We start from the raw sequence: 21,369 nt of genomic DNA, 5'->3' as shown, positions 1-21,369 counted from the left end.
GCTGTATATACGATAAATTAAGATCAAGTGCAGAATTCAACAATAATCATTATTATATTTAATTAAATATTGAAAAAATCATATTTATTATTTTTTTAAATTATATATTTATTTATTAATCCAATAATCGATTTATTAAAGTTACAAATATAATATATATTCTTTTATTATGTATGGTTAATATTTTTGTATTAATTTTCTTCTTCATCGTCTTCTTCTTCTTCTTCCTCTGACTGCTCAATATCGGATTCATCGTCATCATTCTCGTTTATTAAAGTATCAGAATAAAAATATTCAAAAATATCAGGTGCATATTCACTTTCTTCATTGAAATCATCTGAAGTTGATGAAGCGTTTAGACATAATTGTCCATTACACTGCCCACAAATTAAAGTACATTGCAATCCTGATTTCCTGCATCCGCAATTAGAACCACAACCTTTATTGCAATTGCAAAATATTGTATTCAGCAGTTCTTCTGGTGCTGGCGGTAATAATGTTGTTATTGGTTCCAGAAATTCAATTTGCATTACCCAGCCGAATTCTTGGGGTTCTAAATCATTTCCCAACGAAATTTGGGTCTGATAATAGACACGAATGATATGCTGACGAGCTGCTGCACTTGAAGGTGGAAGACTTGATAACTGCACTGGTTTGTTAAGTCTTGTTGATTTGATGAACTGTGTGTATCGAAAAGAGTCTATATCGTCTTCTGATGTTGGAACATTATACGATTCTAAGAAAATACGTAGGTACTCCATTTTCAAATAATTCTTGTACAGAGCAGTTTTTTTGTTGAAATAGTTGAGGTATATTATATAAAATATATATTTTATAATTAATATCTATAAATATAGTTTATTAAATAATAAATAATAAAAATTTAATGATAATAATAGTATTTTAAGTGAATAATTAACTATATAACTTATTATTTATTGAATCCTACTGGCTGACTTCGCGATACCGTATACACAGGTAAGCGGTCCCCCACTCTTTGCGCTCTATCTTAAGAAGGGTTGAAGGTACATAAAAGTACTTCAGACAAAAATTGAAGAGAATTTTCCATTCTACAATTTTTCTTACCACCTTAAATTTCATAAAGTTTAAGGGAAACGAGATATTTGCAGAAAACTCATTTTCGTGACCTTTGACTTTTAATATCTTAAGTCGCGGACACATGATTATATGAGACTTTTGAGGTAAGTTTTATACCATCAAAATAAAGACGTATGCAAATTTTCAGCTTATTATCTTTCATTCCGAGGTTTGACCCCTTTTTTGCCTTATTTTACTGGGTTAAAAAGATAATCTTTATACAATAAAGAATAAAAATTAAAATCCAGAAGATGCTTATTTTCAAGCTGTCGATTTAAGTAAAAGAATATCAGCGTTAGTGACGAAAGTAACTCATCTAGAAATCCTTTATAGTCCGTCGGATTTCCGACGAAGTTCAAGCACGATTTTATCCCTTATGCCTTTAGGAGTACTAAAAGACGAGATCAAGGAGAGTAAAATATGTGAAAATGTGGGGTTTGCAGAGGAAATTTGAGTGAAAATTGAATTTCTACCTTATGTCATTTTACGAACTGATAGAGGAGTATTAATTCTATTTTTGAAAATTTTGGCATAAATACTACTGGTGCCTTAAGTGTGTTACTTATATTATAACCTAAACATGTAATGTTCATAAGTCAATATCCGTGATTTTCTCCTTCATGTTACTTGAAAGTTTGTTAGATTTCACGATAAAGAACCTGCAAAAAAGACATAACCGTAGATCGTGAAAAGAAAAAAATTGATCTTGGAAAAGTTGTGGAAAATACGATTTTTAAAAAGATGCACCCTGGTTCAACTCTAAATTTCCTTTTTTTGCGTATTTCATATGACATTTTCAGTACACAAAAAAGAATAATGGATAAAATCGTAGTTGAACTTCGTATTGAAACACGTCTGTCTATTAAGTAAGTGGTAATTTGATTAGTGATATAAAAGGAAGACATACTTCAGTTAGTCCTGTATATTATCGGATGAATCGGATTAAGAATTTTGTTGGTATGATTCATTGTTTACCGGGCTTATAGGTCGTGGTCTGGAATTCCTTCTTTTTGACCTATCGCCTGCGATTTTGGCTGACATTAAAGAAAGGCGATGCAGCTTTCTGTGCAAACGGCGGAATACACCGATTTTTTAACAATGCCTTTTATGTTATTATGTTTCTGTAATTTAACATTAATAAAGCATATTTTGCAGAAAAAATTATCAATGTGTTATTGGTAAAATAAATTTACCCAAACAGTTAGTCTTCCATTCAAAAGTCGAAAAATATAATTTAACGGTAAATGTTATATATACTATAACTAACGAATACCGTTCGGCTACAAGACAATTAATTTTCATTTAAAAGAAAGCACAGGAACGCAGTCATAAATATTACAATTTGCAGCATATTTTCAATCCGATTTTCTTGAATTGGTATACATTGGGGTTAGCCCACTATTACGTTCATAGCCTCAAATATTCATTTATTGTATTAACCAAATCCGCTATTTTATCATACGTTCGTCTATTACCTCCTTTATTTTTCAATATGATATATTCCAATGCTCCCAATTATAAGTCCAATGCATTTATTTCAAAGTATAATAAAATGTATTTTAAAAAGTATACACCTGCTATGTTCGCCATTCTGTAAATATTTAAAAAATTACTTTTCTTTAAAAACTTTAAAACAATTGACCTAGTATTACTCAAATTGTTACTATACCCATGTATACTTTTCCCTTACATTTTCTACGATTCAAATAATGACGCATGCAAAATTAGAAACAGGTAATCACAGTTCTCAAAATGTTTAGAAACTCAAGAATACAATGCAATTTATAAAAATAACTGCTAAGGTTAGATATTGAAACCATAGTTTTTATAAAAAGTACGGTTCCAACGATTAGCCAGTCAGTAAAGAAGCTTAAACTTTAAATTTCGTCAACAGTTCTTGATTAACGCCTAAAGTACGAATTTTTAAAATTATTGAGCAAATACATATTGGCAATAGTCTATTGTAAAAAAATATTTTCAAAAAAATTCAAGTGCATATCATAGCAACACTAATATAATTATTCCCTTCTACAAGTTACCTATCTATTTTCATTTTTTAGTCCAAATTGTGTGAAACCCTTTCACTTAGCATATATTACATCTTTTGCCTAAGATATAAAACGCTATATTTCACATTAGTATGACGTTATGACGACAATTTTAAGGCTAGTCCGATTCTAAACAAACCGAATTATTTATGTTATTTCCACAACAGTTAATTTAAAACTTTTCTGATTAATTATTAATTTATTATTCTAATATATAAATACAGATAAAAAAACTTACAGATAAGTAAAGACTTCTGGTGTATGATGGTATATTTTATTAAAATATGTAAATTTTATCCAAAAGGATTACAAATCTTCAAAACGTTTTGGGTCCAGTTCGGCCATCATCAGTGAAACCTAGAAGTATTATTCCACTACTAAACATATGGAAAATACTTACACTTTAAAAGTAGTTGGAACTAGCTACCAAAATAAGTGTAAATACCTTTGGATTACATCACAATCACAGTAAATTATAAAATTTTAATGACACACGGTCGATGTTATAGGATTTCATATAAAGGGATCATATATCTTCCCTGCTCGAAAGGAGGACGACTTTATCCAACTGTGAGTATCAGCCAACCGACTAGATCAGAAAGGAAATAAAATTTATTAAGATTGACAGGTCCTCAAGTTAGTTAAAATTGAAGTGAATGAAAATTATGTTAATTTAAATTTAATTGTGAAAATGAAATTATTAGCTAACAAAGCCAAGTTAATGGTTTGAATAAAATGTATGATCTTGGCTCGAGCACAGAATAATAAACAATCAGAATGTCCACTCTGCTTGTCAAGATAAGTACGCGCATCTGGTTCGGGCAGACGGAATCAGCCATGTTTTAAACGGAATCATTGCTGTTCAGTGAAATTTTATCTGATGTGCATAAAAAATTAACCCGGTTTAATTTATTTACGGCAACCATAGACATAATATGCACTATTTTATTCGTACTTTTAGTTGATGAATAGATTAAATTATTTCAAATTTACTAAATTATTAATCTCTAAAAATTTAAATTACAGTTCTGTCGTAGCTTGTCACAAATTTCTCAATCCGCGTCTATGTTTCCGTTTAAAACATGGCGATCCCGTGCTGACACATTTCAAAGGCGGCATCTCAGAGTGGGCATTCTGATTGTTATTTATTCTGTGCCTTTACCATATGTTTGTGTCATTTAAAAGTGGAATAATACTTCTAGGTTTCATTGGACCTAAAACGTTTGGAAGATTTGTGATCCTTTTGGATAAATTTTAAATATTTTAATCAAATATACCATCATACACCAAAAGTATTTACTTCCCTGTAAGTTTTCTTATCATTTGTTGCAATAAGAGGTCAAATAAATTATGAGAAGTATTTTAAAATTAACTACTAGTGGAATAGCATAAACTATTTCGTGTGCTTAGCATCAAGGCTTCAATTATACATAATGACCAGTAACATGGTGTATTGTGTTCAGATTTACAACTATTTAGAGTATTTTCAAAAATATATCTAAGTAGTGTCATCTAGGTGACGGTGTGTTAACTAACTGACCTAGTTTATGATTCTTTTTAGAAAATCAGGTGCAGCGCCCTCTACATTATCTTTTTGTTTTGCCGGTAAATCACTATATGCATCAAAATATTCTATTACTTCAGACAAATGTGTTTTTAAAAATAAACAATCAAAGAATTGTGAACATGTCTACGGTGTTTCCCACTAACTGACAAACAGTGAATCCAAGCATGAGATATGGTGTAAAATACAATCTAAATAATTTGATATATTTCCTTATTGTTTTATGTATGTCATCTTCTTCTGTTGGTGTATATCATCTGTAGATGTTTGCAATCCCATGAGTCCACTGGATTTGTGAACAGCTGCTCTAAATAAATATACTGTCGTCGTTCCCGCCCACTGTCTGCTATTCTTCAGACACAAGCCCTTCGACACTCCTGAGTTATTTTGCTTTTCAACTTACCTTGAAAATTTAGCTGAATTAGTTGGCTCTTCTAGTTGCCCATTAAACGCCCTTGGTATTGAGAGAAAGGGAGTCATAAATCACTGTCACCATTCGTTAGTAGCTGTTTATAGACAGTTTGTACAAGAAATTGTTAAACAAGAATTTACCAAACTAGAAAAAATAATTAATTTTTTGTTAAAAAAACAAACAAAAAAAAAATATAATAAACAAATTATTTAAAAGAAAAAAACATGAAGTAAAAAATAATTACTATTCAGTTAATGAAAACTCAACTTCTTGCAGTTTATTATCAGCATCTTTATTGTATAAACTGGTTGTATTTACAGTTTTAACCATTATTTTTGACGGTGTAAAATTGACATAACCCTTTTGAAGATGAACTGATTGGGATAAACGAATAACACCATATGAATTGTCTATTACCAAGAGGTTCCTACACTACGTCTTTATTAAGGGGTTACATAGGTCTTTTATTTTCAAAAAATCGATTTTTTTTATTCCATATGAAAGAATATTTCAAGAGTATTCAGACCAAATCTGAAGTAAATTCGAGCAATTATCTCGAACTCGAGTTATATAGAGTTTTCTCAAAATTTTGTTTTTCTGTGCGGTAGGCACCATTTCTCGATAATGAATCGACCGATTTAACTGAAACTTTGCACAGTTCATCTTTGCACAGTTCACATTGTTTAGTGATTGAACGAACGATTTGAATTTTTTTTAACACCTGTGCGGTGTTTGTATACTGTTATCTGGTCACAAATGACCAATTATCAGATATTTTCTGACCTAACTTAATAAACAGCAAATACTTAAATTTAAGGGCTTACTCTTATTTTATCTGTCAACTAATGCACTACAACTAACATGCAATAACTTCACAGCACTATACTCTGCTTTTTACATTAAACTGTTACACATTTACACTAACTCAAATGGTTTTGTCCTTATGAGTCTTCTCTTTAGTTCAGTTTTTTCAAGAAGCTGGATTGCCTCGACATTCACATGACTATTCAGCCTCTGGTCGTGACTTGCTGCTGTTACGGATATACCAAGGAGCATCAACAATGTTTCTCAGTACTTTGTTTTGGAATATCTGGATAATATGTAGATTACTAGCTTTGGTAGAGCCCCAGAGTTGGCACCCATATACCCATACTGGCCTCAGTACTTGCTTGTAGATGGATAATTTATTATGAATTGATAATGTTGAATTTTTTCCAATCAGCAAATACAGTTCTTATATCTAATATCAAACTCCTAAAGATTTTAATAGTTCTCCTGTTATGAGATCATATCTTGGAGCTTTCTTAGGATTTATATTCTCTTTTATCTCTGTTGATACTTCTCTAAATGATTATTCAACGTTATTCTTTCTTCAGTTTGGAGTGGTTCTTTCCATCTTAGTTCTTCACCATCATTGTCGTTGGGTTTAAACGTGTTTTCTAAATGATCTGCAAATCGTTCTGCTTTCTGTTCGTTACTTCTAGCCCAGTTACCGTTTTCCAACTTAATAGGAGGAGAATTAATACTTGGTCTCTTCATTCTTTTTGTTGCCTTCCATAACGAATAATCTGTGTTCTGATCAGCTGTTAAATTACTTGAAAAAGAATTAATTGTTGAATTTTTTATATTCGTATCTCCCTTTTTAGTTTTTGTGTAGCATTATTTAGACTAGTTTTGTCTCGTGGAGCTCTGTATTGCTGCCATTTTTTTCTTAACTTACTTTTTTCTACTATGAGTTCTCTGATTTCTTTTGGATAGTTGTTCCCTTTTGTTCTAGAAGTTATTGTGTGAGTATTTTCCCAAGCTACCTGTTGGATATTTTTTATAAAAACTTCTAATTCGTCATCAAGTTGCCTCGTGTTTCTCAATGGCACAGCAAGATTCATTTTGTGTTCAAGATTTATTTTGAAGCTCCCCCAGTCAGTTTTTTTATTAGTCAATATTGGATTGAACTCTTTTTTAATTACTGTATCACTCATAGTTAAAATTATCGGTGAGTGATCAGAGTTCATGTCCCAGCCGTCATTGATATCCAAATAGTTAGCTGAGATATTTTTGTAAATAAAGAAATCTATCAGGTCTGAAATTTTGTTCCTATCGGTAGGCCAGTATGTTGGTCTACCAGTAGAGATTACTTCACCATTTTGTTCCTTAACAGCTGACGATAGTTCTTTTCCTTTGGTTGTAATTAGCCTAGAGCCCCAGTGGGTATTCTTTGCATTAAAGTCGCCACCGATGATGTATCTTTTTCCTAAAGTGTTTATAAACTCTTTATATTCTTCTCTTTTAATGGAGTGTCTAGGAGGACAATATATTGAACTTATATTTACGGTATGTGTTTTCATCTTTACAAAGACTGTTGTTGCTTGTATGTGCTCAGTTGCATATTTTAATTCCTTATGATGCAAGATGTTATCTTTAATTATGATAGCGCTTCCTCCTTTAGCTGCATTATCTGGGTGTACAGTAGAATATACTCTATACCTCCTACATTTTATATACGACTGTTTAGTGAAGTGTGTTTCAGAAACGAGACACAGATCAATTTTTTCAATATCTAGTACTGCTTGCAACTCGATCTGATGTTGTAACAGTCCATTTGCGTTCCATGCCATTATCCGGAGGTCCTTAGCCATTTCTGATTTTCGAAATAGCTCCTTTAGCGCTATGCTCTAGTCGGTTAACTCTGATATCGATTTGAGTTATTTTGTCATCAATCTCGGTGAGCTTTTCCAATATCAATTTTAATGTAATATCAGTTTCTTTTTCTTGTTGCGATGATGCATGTCTCCTTGCATTCTTTGTTACATCGCTGTAACTTCTATTTTCACTGACCTCTGTCGTTTTTAGTTTTTTGCTTTCAATAACTCTATGGGGCGCTTTTAAAACGTTGTCTTTGTTTGTTTTCTCGTTTCTCACTGTTTGTAATTTTTTAGCTACATAACATCCGCGGTAGTTTGCAGGATGGTTTTCTCCACAATGAACACATTTTGGTTTATCTTCCGGTGGTTTTTGGTAATCTTTAGTAAGGTGTTTACCAACACATTTTACACATCTTGGCTCTTTTTTACAGTATTTCCACGTGTGTCCGTAAGCCTGGTATCTTTTACATTGCGGAACTAATCTGGAACTCCTTAATGGCTCGATTTCAACTCTCGTACAAAGTATGTCTGTTATGCCATAAATTCTATTTATATCTTCATCCTGTCTAAATGTTAAGATGAACATATCTAGTTGTTTTTTAGTTTTCCATTTGAATTTCTTGTCAGCTTTAATGGCTTTATATTGGCGTTTTTGTAGTCTTTTACTATTTCCTCTGGTGGCCATGTGTGATGTAATTTCTTAACAACAACTCTAATTGGCCTCTCTTACTTAATTTCATAAGTGTGGTACGAAAGGTTACTCGTATTTAATTTCTCTATTAAAGTTCTGTAATGATCGCTATTGGCTGTAGTAATTTTTATAACTTCACTGTTTATGATTTTCAGAGTGAAGGTAATACCAGCCTCAGTCAGGAGCTTGCTCAGGTCAACAACACTTTGAAAACCTTCTACTACAACCGAAGGTGGTGGTTTTGGTTTTTTGACTGGTTTTTCAATTTGTGTTTCTGCACTTGATTTTGCGGAGATGAGGTATCCATTTTACGTTTTTTGTTAGTTTTCCTGTTTTCGGGTCTTATCCAGCCCGTTTCATACGCTAAATCTTCTTCATTGGTGCAGTATTCAAGTTTATCTGCTTTTAATTTCTTTTGTGATTCATCGGCACTTGCGGTTAACCCTGTATGTTGTTCGGCTTTTTCCAGCTGTGCTAATTTAAAGTTTTTTCTCAATCCCAAATAAAGTGTAAGGATGGCATCTTTGATTTTCACAGTAGGAATAACTTCAGCGGTTTTGACACCATGGGTAATTGTGATACAAAAGATTGGAAATATCATCGCACATCAAGACTCATCTTAATGTTATGGTAAATCTTACATAAGATCTTTCTAAGCTGCATTCTAGATGTCTGTCTTTTATAAAATTTTATAAGAATTTCACACTATCTTGTCATTTGAATAAATGTCTGTGAAGATGGTAATAATAGTACACTATTTTGTCCTTCGAATGAGAGATCATATCTAAAGTGTGATGTCATGCGAGTAATTATTGAGATTTCTTTTATACGTATCAGAAAAATTAATCAATATTAAATAGTATCAAATATTATTTAATATTTAACTGGGTTAAGATTGTGTATTGTGTAATATCGATTAATTGTGTAATTATTCTTTCTTAGTTACTTAACATTGAAAAAACCTATTACCTACCACCGACAACCTTACAGTATATGAATTAAAAATACCCAATGGACCTCGAGAGTTTTCTATACCATTCCTTTTTCCTATGTTTATGTATATCACTTACAAAGAAAAACACTCTTACATAATCTATCTGCCTCATCTTTGACCTACCATTTTCTATTTCCCACATATAATACATCTTTCTTATTATATTTATCATCCAACAGAGAATATCTATGACCTCAAAATTAAATAAAAACAATGCAATTTGTACGAGTACTATATAGGACGATAGATCTGTATTTTTCTTGAAAATCACTTGACAGAAACCTTACTTGCAGTATACAACGTAGGTTTCTGCCAGTACTGCTACCTTCTGAGCTTGTAGGCCACTCATGCTGTAGAACAGCTATTTCTTTGAGGAGTAATAAAGCTATTGGTCACTGTCTGTCAGTCTTCTGATATCTATATTTTACTCAAAGCAATAAAGCGTATTAAAATTCTTAACGCTTACGCCATGATAGATAAAACTAATGCAATACGTTGATTAATACTTTATATTTGGATATATTAAAAACTAATATTAATTTTATCATGTAAAACTGCTTGACGAAATCATCATTACTAACTGACTGGTTATTAAATTGAATTTTGCTAGATATTTTTTCATTTAGAACCTTATAATTACGACTATATATAGTAAAACGTTTACAAAATTGTAAAAAACATTCTGCATTTTGATCATTCTTATCATTGGCGATTCCTAAAATACCAGATATCTCATTCCTATAACATAAATCAAAACAGACTCATTCGCGTTGATATGACTTTCATATACAAATTTTTCGAGTTAAATTTTGTTCACATCAACTAGCTAATCATTTTGAGTTAATTTGACATAACCAAATATTCCATGTTGAATATTTTTATTTTCTAACCAAGGATTCAATTTTAGCAACACCTGTTACATAAATTTTAAGAAAAAAATTGGGTTATCGGTGACACATAAGTCAAATACTTATAGTAAAATAAACATGAAGTCACTCAGGTTTATGTGTCAAATGACAGCTGTCAATTACGGGATCAATTTGATCGTGTCCTCCATTTTTGTAAGTATGCTGTTTTCGACTAATCGAAAAAACTACAATAAGATTACTAACCTAAAAAAATTACCAAACCTCTAAAACTTTCATGCTTTACTCTGTACTCGCATAAAGAGATAAAGAGAGATAAAAAAATTAAGCAAAGTATGTTCAGCCTCAAGCTCATTATAGTAAGTACTTTTAATTTAAGGTACCGCACAGAACTGTAATAGTTCGCAAGTATAATAATTGATATTATATGGAAATTAGAACAGATATAATAACAGAATGCTGTTTTCATAACAGAAATCAATAACGGAATGCATCGAAGAAGAAAAACTAGTATGGTACGGCCACATCCAGAAAATGGGCGAAGAAAGACTATTTAAAAAGGTGACGAGATATATAACAAAAAAAATCGAAAAAAAAAAGACGAACCAAAAAATCCTGGATTAGGGGTATTAAAAGAAGAATGAGCAGTTTAAATGAAGAAAATTGGAACAAACGAAATAACTGGTGCTAACAGATCGTCAGATCTACAACAAGCACAAGAAGAATATGCAAATTATGTACAAGCAGGAATATTTCCCATCTTATCAAATTTTTCTTCATGTTGTATGTCTTTCCAACTTTTGATCCCATCAGACAGATTGGACAAAAGACGAGACGAAGCATATATCATTCATCGGTGATCGATGCACAACCTTTAAATTCGCACGCCATTACCATCACCAATTTGCCATTACGAAACTAGATTTTTTGACAAAACATATGACCAACTTTGCTTAACATCAATGTTAGTCACAGAAATCACTGATTTTCCCAAAATTTATGAAACGCGTGTTACTTCTGTGTTTTCTAAATGTCAATCGTTTAATTAACCACGGCGTACTTTGAAATATCTTCAGAGTATCTACCAATATTAAAAAGAGGGTTTTGATTCAAACTATTAAATGCAAATATACTTTAACATGAGGTACACTTAAAATTGTAAGTACACCTGTAGTTACTTTCTGCCTTGATTATATTAGGCCTCTTAGTGTATCACATACTACTTTGTATCGTTTTAAACACAAAAATCAATTAAATAATGGCCGGACAACTAAAACATATTTTCTTGCACCACTTTTTCATCTGAAATAGTTGAATCTACTTTACTTTACTCTAACTCAAATATATCTTCCTACTATCAACTTATAAAAGGAATCATACAATTATAATTTCTTCTAAATTCATTCCTGCATCAATATAGAAACAAATCATTTTAGATCATTCAATATTTAGACGGGGACTAAACATTAAATGATACCCTTAAAGTAAAGGAGCCGTTGCGATTAGTTCAGAACGAATTAGTTGTACTAACGTAATTTCATGGCTCGTTTGAATCGACATAATATATTTTTTATTACAGCATATACTTTAGAATCTGTTTATAGATAAATAGGTTTAAAGTTCTAGATATACAGAGAATAAATTGTTATTTAGCCACTTTAGACTTCGTCGTGTAATTCATTCATCAATCTGTCAAAGTAGATTTTGTTAATTTTACGAATTTCATGTGCTTGAAAACATACTTTTCAAATATTTAAATTATTTTCACCATATTCAAAGTAAACAATATTCGGGCGTTTGGGCGATCAGTCAGAAAATATATAAAAGAACATACATCCTGAACACTATATTATATATCATATATAGAACTCATATGATTCAGTGTAACAAGTCCTTATTCTCTGTGTGTCTATTATCCCTTATTTACAAGATTGTGTGATTTCGTATGGTGGACTCCCATTTTTTCGTTATTATTATTTTCCTCCACTTTTTCTCCTTCTAATTGTTCCTTACATCTATTTTTGTTACATCTACATCTAACATTGCATTTATATATATATATATATATATATATATATATATATATATATATATATATATATATATATATTAAAAATAAAATAATAAATAGAGACCTGAAGTACATTTATGAAAGTCAAAGGAAAATAAACGAGGCAATCATTGAAATCACGCCAATTAACCAAGGTGTAAAAGCAACTTCAAAAATCCAATCGTAACAGTCAAAAGAATAAAATTGGTCCGCCAAGTAACAAAAAGAAGAAATACGTATCTGCAAGAATATTGTCACTTATGGATAAACGAAGACCGCTCAAAAATAAATACAAAAATTCGATAAAAACATTGTAAACAGATTCGTAAAGCCAAGATTCGTAAGAACAGTGGTTAAAGACAGATGCACAGAAATTGAAGAGCTTGAAGAAAAACATGACCCCTTCAACAAACACAAGCTAGTAAAAGAAGTCACAAACCGAATAAAATTGTGCCGCATGAACAAAATAGTAAAGAACAATAATATTATCTTTCACCCAAGACAATTCTCCAACACTGGAAAACGTATCCCCAACAACTCTAAGTGCAGCAAAATCTTGTAGATGAATATTAAGACAAATCTTCTTCAAACATTCTTAAATCAGAAATCCTAAAATAAAGGGCAACAAACAGTAGCACAGAATATGAAGAGGACAGAGAACTTTTGACCACTATTAAAAGGAGAAAGACAGCATATTTGGAGCACATACTTAGAAATGAGAAGTATGAGTTGTTGCAGCTGATTATGAAGGGTAAAATCGGAGGAAAAAGGGGTCCTGGTAGACGACAAATATCCAGGCTGAAAAGCATTTGAGACTGTACCGGAGTAAACACAGGCGCTTTTAAGAAAAGCAGAAGATAGAGACGAATTTGTAATGGTTATAGCCAACCTTCACTAATGGAGTCGACACTAGAAGAGGAAGAAGAAGCATTGCTCTGCAGTGACTGCATAGGTCAAATTCACAAAACACTGAAAAATTGAGCATTTGTAGGTTATCAACAGGTGTTCTGTGAGAAGGTAGTGTTTTTGCTTATAGTATAAAACTTTGAATTTATATTTTTGTTTTAAATACAATTTATGTAAATAGCTAATACAATACATTTTTATTGAGCCACAAAAAAACATAAAAATACTGAGTAAAAAATATTGTAGATCATAAATGAACTATTGTAGATCTTCAATTTTCCTCACATACATTTTATGAGTTTTATTTTTTTTGAAATTATCTAGCATAATTTTTTAAATGCTTTCCTCAAATTATTGCTCTCTTAATATCTGTTTCTGTGTATGCTCCATTATTATAAAATTCCCGCTGTCAGTTCAATATCAGCTGTTCTATCGCATGCGTCTTAATGCACAAGAGAGACTATCCAACCAATGCGTTAGTCGCTTGCATCAAACGCATGCGAAAATCGTATATACTGCATCTTTAAACAAAACTAATCCTTAATTAAATTTATACACTTTTGTTGGTGTTTCTTATTTATACAGGTTTCCTGAACGTATTTCACACGCGGTATAATTTATTAACACGCTTTTCCTACGATCCATAGTAAAAATATGAAGTAATTGTGTACAAATCTCAGTGTCATAGATATTTGTTCTTTGAATTCTTCACCTGCTTCTGAAGAAGATACCTAAAAGAGTAGTGAAACATTGAGGTGGACCTACACACAGGCCATCCAAATAACACCCGAACCAAACCAGGAAGACGATTAGTTAATATAGAAACTTAGTATTTGATCATTTAACCGTTTTAAACTTTTCACATATTATTGGAATTTGTTTTGACTCTTTAATATTCGAGTTTCAATTGGAAATTTTATTTACTATAATTTACAAAGCAAGGTACAAATATTATCTTAGTTGTCACATCTAATTAAAAAAGGACAAAAACTATGAACCCTCTTTCTTGTAATAAAAAAAAATTAAATTTATTGTTCTAAGGTAGAATACTCTTATGGTTTCTAAAGGATTATGTGCACTGTAATTGAAACACAATAATATCAGGCAATACTATTTTCTATATTGAGTATTTGACTGTTATAAAGCTGTATTCAATAAATCACTTGGTATATCTTCTTTACCAGAAGCAATCTGTATCAAAAATTGTCTCATTCACCTTTTTGCCATTATTGAGATTTTTTTAAAATTTGTGTCGAAAAACATCAAAACCAGTCTTATCTCTAAGCAATAGTGGCCATTTTATAGTCGAAAAATAACAAGCTACCATTTTCAATTATTTAATAACACATTCGAGACCAAATGAAAGACGAAAATTTTTTTTCATATTTTTTATATGAAAACATTTAATTACAAGTGTTGAGATATATTGTCGATACATACTGCTCCTTATACATAGTACAAGGTGGTTATTCTATAACATTGTATTCTTCTGTCTGACTAGTCAATTGACAAAAAACTCTTATGTACAAAAATAATTCAGCATTTCGTCCACCGAAATTAGTTTCTTGGATCAAATATTAAAGACGGTTTATTATAGGTACCACGGCATTTAAGATTCAAGATCAAAGAAATATCTATATAAAACGTTAGAACAGTAACTTCAATCATCTTTGATAAATTTTAAATATTTGGTATAATTTTGTACTAAAATTAAATTATCAATATTAGTATAATATATTCTATAGGATAGCCACCTTGATTTATAAAAAGAATACTAGTTGTGCCTTAAAAAACTAACACTAAAAATTCGATAACTTAAAAAATCATATATACAAAAAACAAACAAAATATATAATCAATATGACCAGATATACATAGGTTTGTTATCAATTAGTCACTATCTGATAAACTGGTCATTAAAAGATATTTGTACTATAAACATAATAGAGGAAAAACTCTACCTTTGCTTTACTATTAACCAGTATTGTACTAAAACATGACCTGCAAAGTCTGAAACACCGATTCGACCATCAGAAACACGTATTTCAACAGATCCAAATTCTTTGGATAGTATTCATTCAGTAATCCTAACGGTGAAGACCATCTTTAAAACCCATATATTCAACATTTTTTTATTATATATTGGCTTTCCTTCTGTTCTAGGAAGTAATCCTGATCGACGCAATGTTTAAATAATTAACAAAAGTGCTTGCAAAACCATTAAAGAACAAAATTTGAGCGATGTCAATAAAACAGTTGATAGTTTTTGGAAAATGTTGATGGTTTAGATTTCAAACACTGAAATTACGAGTAAAATAGGCCCTCTTTATTTCCCTTCAAACGCCCTTTATTACCACTGATTTCACCCAAATTACTCATTTTATTCAGACCTAGTTGTTCTGGGCTTTTTGGATATTTTAACAATTTTAAAAATGTTTCGACGTTTTTTCTGAAACTCAGGTACCGAACCTGGATCTCCCGCGTTAATCAACAAGTTTAGTAGAAAGATTATACGAAACATAAATTTTAACAGAAATAAAGTTACACAAATATTCGACAAGAAAAAAGAACAAGATTGACGAGATCCATGTCAAAAAAACACAATAAAGAATAGTAACTACCGAAATACTCGTAACGCTATTAACATGGTTATAATGAACAGCGTTCTGAGCGTTCGGCTTAATAGAGTAAAGTTTTCAGTGTAATGCTATATTAGAAAGCTGATAAAAGACTGTAGTTATGAATCGTTACAGAACTAGATTTGAAGTAAGAAATAGAAGCACGATCCTAATATCACCAAACATTTAATCAGCTCTCCCACTACTCTAGTGGCAGAATAAAAATTCTTACCAAAAGTCGATAGACTCGATATATAGTCGATAGTTTTGGTAGTCTAAGTTGTACATGTTTAGAGCGGACTGAACGATTATGTACACTGCGACTGACTAATAACGAACTTCCCGTTTTCTGTCTATAAGGTTTATGGCGTACTGAGCTGAGTATTTTCTGTTCCTGCTCAGAAAGTCCATAGTGCATATCTCGACCACTTGTGACCTTTTGATAGTGTTAAAGTCCTAGATTCGTTATGTTCCGTCTCTGCTGCCGGTTTGTATATATTATTAGTTATTCGTTTGTATGTAGTCCATCAAACACCTAATTAAACCGCAAAAATGTTATCACTAATACCACAACTTACAATTGACGAAACTTAAATGTGAACAGCAAAAATTTAATGGTTTAGACTTTGGCTTAGATATAGACTATGCATAATTTCACCACTGATATTCAATCTGCACTCGGAGCGCATTTTTGAAGAGGCTCTAAAAGATATTGATGAAGGCATCTCAATAAATGGAGTCAAGCTCAATAACTTGCGGCATGCAGATGATACAATAGTGTTTTACAATACCATAGAAAACCATGCAAACCTTAATGAACAAAATAACGGAAACAAGTAGAACATATGGACTGGATATAAACATCAGCAAAACCAAGCTAATGATCATTAGCAAGGAAAACATAACTGGAGCAAATCTGTAGGTGAACCAAATAAGAATTGAACGTGTCTCACAGTACAACTACTTGGGAACTATAATCAATGAGTCGTGGGACAATACTCAAGAGATTAAATGTCGTATCGGAAAGTCAAAAAGTGCATTCTTGACTATAAGCTTTGTGTTCAAGAGCCATGACCTCACCCTAGAAACAAAAAAGAGGCTCCATTGAAGGCGGAAACTGTATCAAAACTTCAGGCTTTTGAGCTATGGTTATACAGAAGGATCCTGAAGATACCATGGACAAAGTTACCAATGAAGAAGTATTACGGAGGATGAATACAATCGCCGTAAGCTGCAGTACTTGGGACATATAATGAGAAATCAAGGCAAATATGAGCTACTCCAATGCATTTTGCAAGGTAAAATTTAAGGAAAAAGGGTCCCAGGATGAAGAAGGCTTGCTAATCTGAGAGCATGGTACAGAAAGACCTCAACACAGATATTCCGTATAGCAGCCAACAAAGTCATCATAGCCAGAATGATCGCCAACGTTCGGAGAGGACAGGCACCTTAAGAAGATGCATTATCATCGTTCATCTCATTAAAATTTGACAGCCTTTAAAAATATTCTCAAAAAAAATTTTCAAAAACGCGTCAGCATTTCCTATGAGATATGTCCATTTTGTATTTCACTAATGACTTCTTGAGTAATCAAAGTAACCTTACTAGTCCTATTCCTCTGAGAAAGCATACGGTGTTGTGTAGCTTTGTTTTAGAGATTTTGACAGTAACTATAACTATAGAAATTAAAATCGTTTTTGGTTGTAATTTCTATAATGATTTTCGATTAACTCATTGTCATAGAGCCTGTTTCATTTTCCATTTCATGTTACATTCCAATTTAGAGCTAATTCTTTAAATTATGCGCCTTATTCATTGCTTTATTATCTGGCAATATGACAATCTCATGTCTCTGACATCACTTATCAATATTTATTTACGCACATCTGTCAATGGCGTGAATTTCCGCTTACAACTGGCGCTTTGCTTAACTTTCCGTGTATTTGGTTTTAGTCTTGAGCCATCTTTACACCATTTAATGGCATATGTTGTTTCAACGCATCTTGTGGCAAATTCGTTATCAATTAAAAGTTTGTTTTACAATACACGAAATTAAGATCTTCCAAAGGCTTGAAGGTTTTTTAAATAAAGTAGTAAGTTTACATACACTAAAAAGTACTTTACAAAATGTTTGAATTAAACCATTCATAAAGATTTAATCAAATATTTATCAAAATTAAATCTAATGATTCATTACAAAAAGGAAACAACTAAACGAGCATGAATCATAATAATATTGACCTACCTTCTACAAGGGACATTTTTTAAAACAGAAGAGTATAGTATAGAACAAAATTTTGACGCAGGTAAAAAGTTTTTATCACAAAAATAGTTTTTTTAAACCACATCTCGAGAACTTTCGATCCATCTAATGCAAAAAGAGAGACTTCAAATATACTTTTGTTTTCCCAAATATCAACTCATAAATGTTTGTAAACTTATTAACCCATCACTAACTTGGGAAAACGTTACCAACAGAAGCGTTGATATTTGCCTGCGAAAATTAATATTGATAATAATTCAAAACCAGTCGATTTGAAAATACATTAAAGATGAATAAAAATGATTACCAAATAGTACTGCACATTGCTAATGGTTTTTTAAACATATTTCTAAAATACACCCACACTTTTAATGACCAGTTGATCTCCAAAAAACCAAATGACTAAAATGAAAAAATAAAATCAACACTCACACGGATAGCACATATTTTTAATTCTATTTTGGAGTTCACGAGAACGGACTTACTGTCGGTTATTTTGTTTTTGGAAGAGGACGTACTAGATAGAGTTTCTCGCCTTGTTTGTTGGTATAGATAGGTGCCCTCTGGTAATGGTCTACCAGCTGGTCCAAAGTATGGAATTTTCGTTGTCCTATGCAATACAAGGCGCCCTCTACGTGAACGCGAAAATGTTTGTTTCTACCTGGCGCTTTCAATGATACGGAATAGTCGCCCATCTGAAACATTTGTATATATAAAGAAAATATTTAACAGTCGTCTTTTTTACATGTTATTTTCCAACACTACATAATTTAAACTAGATTGTGAATGTACGTGAATATGATAAGGCAGAAAATCTTCATAAGTTGCATGATATCTAGAGGAAATGCTTATATTCCGAATAATATTTCAATCCACACAGTTGAAATAATAACTGGATAGCAGTCAATATAATCAATAATAAATAACATATATAAAATACTTACATTTGTTTCGCTATCCCTAATAAGAAAGTCGCCGTCATGGCCATGTTGATTTAGTAAATTATCACACACATACCTCGTGATATTACCATAATACCATGGTTTATCAATAAGGTGCGGCTTTTCTACCATAGAAACTTGAGATCTTTCCATGGAGGTTTCCATAGTGCTGGGTCTGTTTCTCTCTTGTAAGGGACGGTCCAAATAATCATTCAGTTCTTGAAGGTAATTTCTAGGAACAAGACCAACTTGAGCTTGAGAATTTCTAGCTTTGTACCTGGGAGAGAAATAAAGTTTTCCTGAGCATGCCTTGTAATAATAGAACTGTCAAAATTAAAAAAATACATAAAAAAATATTTAGGATATCAAGATTTTATTGTTTTTTGTTCTGTATTTCTATGATAAAAGATTCACAAAGTTTTTTTGTACTTCATAGAAATTAGTCATAAACTTTGTGAAGAGGTTAATAGATATCCTTGTTGTGTAAAGTAACTCTTCTTATGAATAAAACTTTAGTTGTGATTGTAGCATGTATAAATTCCTTATAACCATCGAATATTCAATGTATAAAATTTATTTGATACGCTCCTGGGCTATGTTTAAAATTCAGTGAGTCTTTGTTTATATTCGATTATCGAAGAAAAATTCCACTGAGTAGTAAAATAATTCATATTTTGCGTTTTAAAAATTCTGTGAATTTCAAACCCATGCCATGTTAAGGTCTAATTTCCTGTGAAAGGCGTCACTAAAAAAAATTCTGATTTGCCCGGTGCAAAGACTGGTCAAGGGGTGAGGAAGGCCAAGAACCGGTACGACAGAGCGTCAGGTCGAAGTGAATTTAGGTTGGAAGAAGATTTTAAAGAGAGAAGACGCAGCGTGGATGGCCTAAAGGAACCGGCAAATTTTATTTGTAAAAATGTGAATTATACTCAAACGTAATGTGTCAGTTTTTGTCTGAGTAAATTTTGGTTCGTGTTGTGTTTCACCTGAGAGATTTGTAAGACGGCGTTCCAAACAATTTTATAGATGTCCACATAGCTCCAAGCAAAAGCTTGAGTTTTTTAAAAAGCCGGGTTTTTTGTTGTCCCTGGTCATTCCAGACCATTTTTGCAGCTTGTGAGACGCATTTGTTTGTTTTGCAGTGAGTTTTGAGTCCAGTTCCAACCCCAGAAAAGATATAATATTCAGTGAAAACCAGATACTTTTTTTTGTTAAAATTTTTTTAAAGTAACAATAGACATTTTTCACTAATAATTTCGTTCATAACAAGTTAAGAAATTGTAATAGGTAAAATTATAAATACACTCATGGACAAAAATATACGTACAAGTCTGTAGCTTGAAAAATATAGAAGTTATTACAATTGTTTATAAGTAAAAAACATACCCCTTTTTCAAACGTTTATTTTGTAAATAATTTCGATGAAAACTCAATATGCATTTAACTTCTGAGATAGTCTAAGTCTTAAAGAATCCTATGAAATTTGCTGAATGTGTCTAGCAACATGCATAGGGTAAGCTCAATAGTTTAAATAATTAGCCTCAGGGATAAACAAATTAAATAATTTATAAAATATTTGACTGATCGGGGGGAAATTTCGCACAAATCTAAAAGATGGTAATTCCTTGATGTTTAAATGTATTAATACCATTTTATTTTGTTAATAAAAAAATTAATAAAATTTATAAATTAGTGCAAAAAAACTGCTTTTTTGCAAATATCTCTGTAAATTATTTATCAATTTTAATTAAAAAAACGGGAAAATAAAGATATTCTTGACATAAAAAAAATGACATAAATATTGTTTATTTAAAATATAAGGGAAAAAATTTATAGATAAAAAATCAAATTGTGACCATAAATTATTGCTTAAAAAAAACGCAAGGTAAAACTAGGAGTATCTTTTCATCTATTCATCATCTAGCATCCCCCACCTATGTCTTAAAAGCTTCAGATATCTGCGAAACATTTTTCCACCTTTTTTTTTAACCAGACTGGGCTATTTGTCGTATGTGGCGTTTTAGCTGATCCCACATCTGCTCTATTGGATTTAAATCCGGACTAAATGGTGGCCAATCCAAACTTTGAATTTGGATCTCATCAAGATATTTACTTACTATGGCAGCAGCATGTGGTCGTGCATTATCGTGCATTAACATGAATCTGTCGTATCCAATGTGTCCAACATATGGCAAAATATGATCTTGCAGAATATTTTTAACGTAAGTGTCACCGGTCATTCATCCAATCACTTCTACAAGTGCGGTGCGTCCCTC

The 21,369-nt window shown here is 31.6% G+C and overlaps 1 protein-coding gene across 1 annotated transcript in view; it reads right to left on the bottom strand.

Annotated features, from left to right (window-relative positions):
- Positions 1 to 14,369: 14,369 nt before the first annotated feature.
- Positions 14,370 to 21,369, bottom strand: part of dock (SH2/SH3 adaptor protein dock) — a 34,534-nt gene continuing 27,534 nt past the window's right edge. The window contains exons 6-7 of the mRNA XM_072535068.1: positions 19,097 to 19,370; positions 14,370 to 18,847 (exon numbers count right to left, since the gene is read on the bottom strand). Coding sequence (XP_072391169.1) covers positions 18,644 to 18,847; positions 19,097 to 19,370 — 478 coding nt within the window. The 3' untranslated portion in view covers positions 14,370 to 18,643. The remainder of the gene's footprint in view (positions 18,848 to 19,096; positions 19,371 to 21,369) is intronic.

Source organism: Diabrotica undecimpunctata, chromosome 6 (assembly GCF_040954645.1).
Source record: "Diabrotica undecimpunctata isolate CICGRU chromosome 6, icDiaUnde3, whole genome shotgun sequence".
In the NCBI taxonomy this organism is placed as follows: domain Eukaryota; kingdom Metazoa; phylum Arthropoda; class Insecta; order Coleoptera; family Chrysomelidae; genus Diabrotica; species Diabrotica undecimpunctata.
This window is presented reverse-complemented; position numbering and strand designations above follow the sequence as displayed.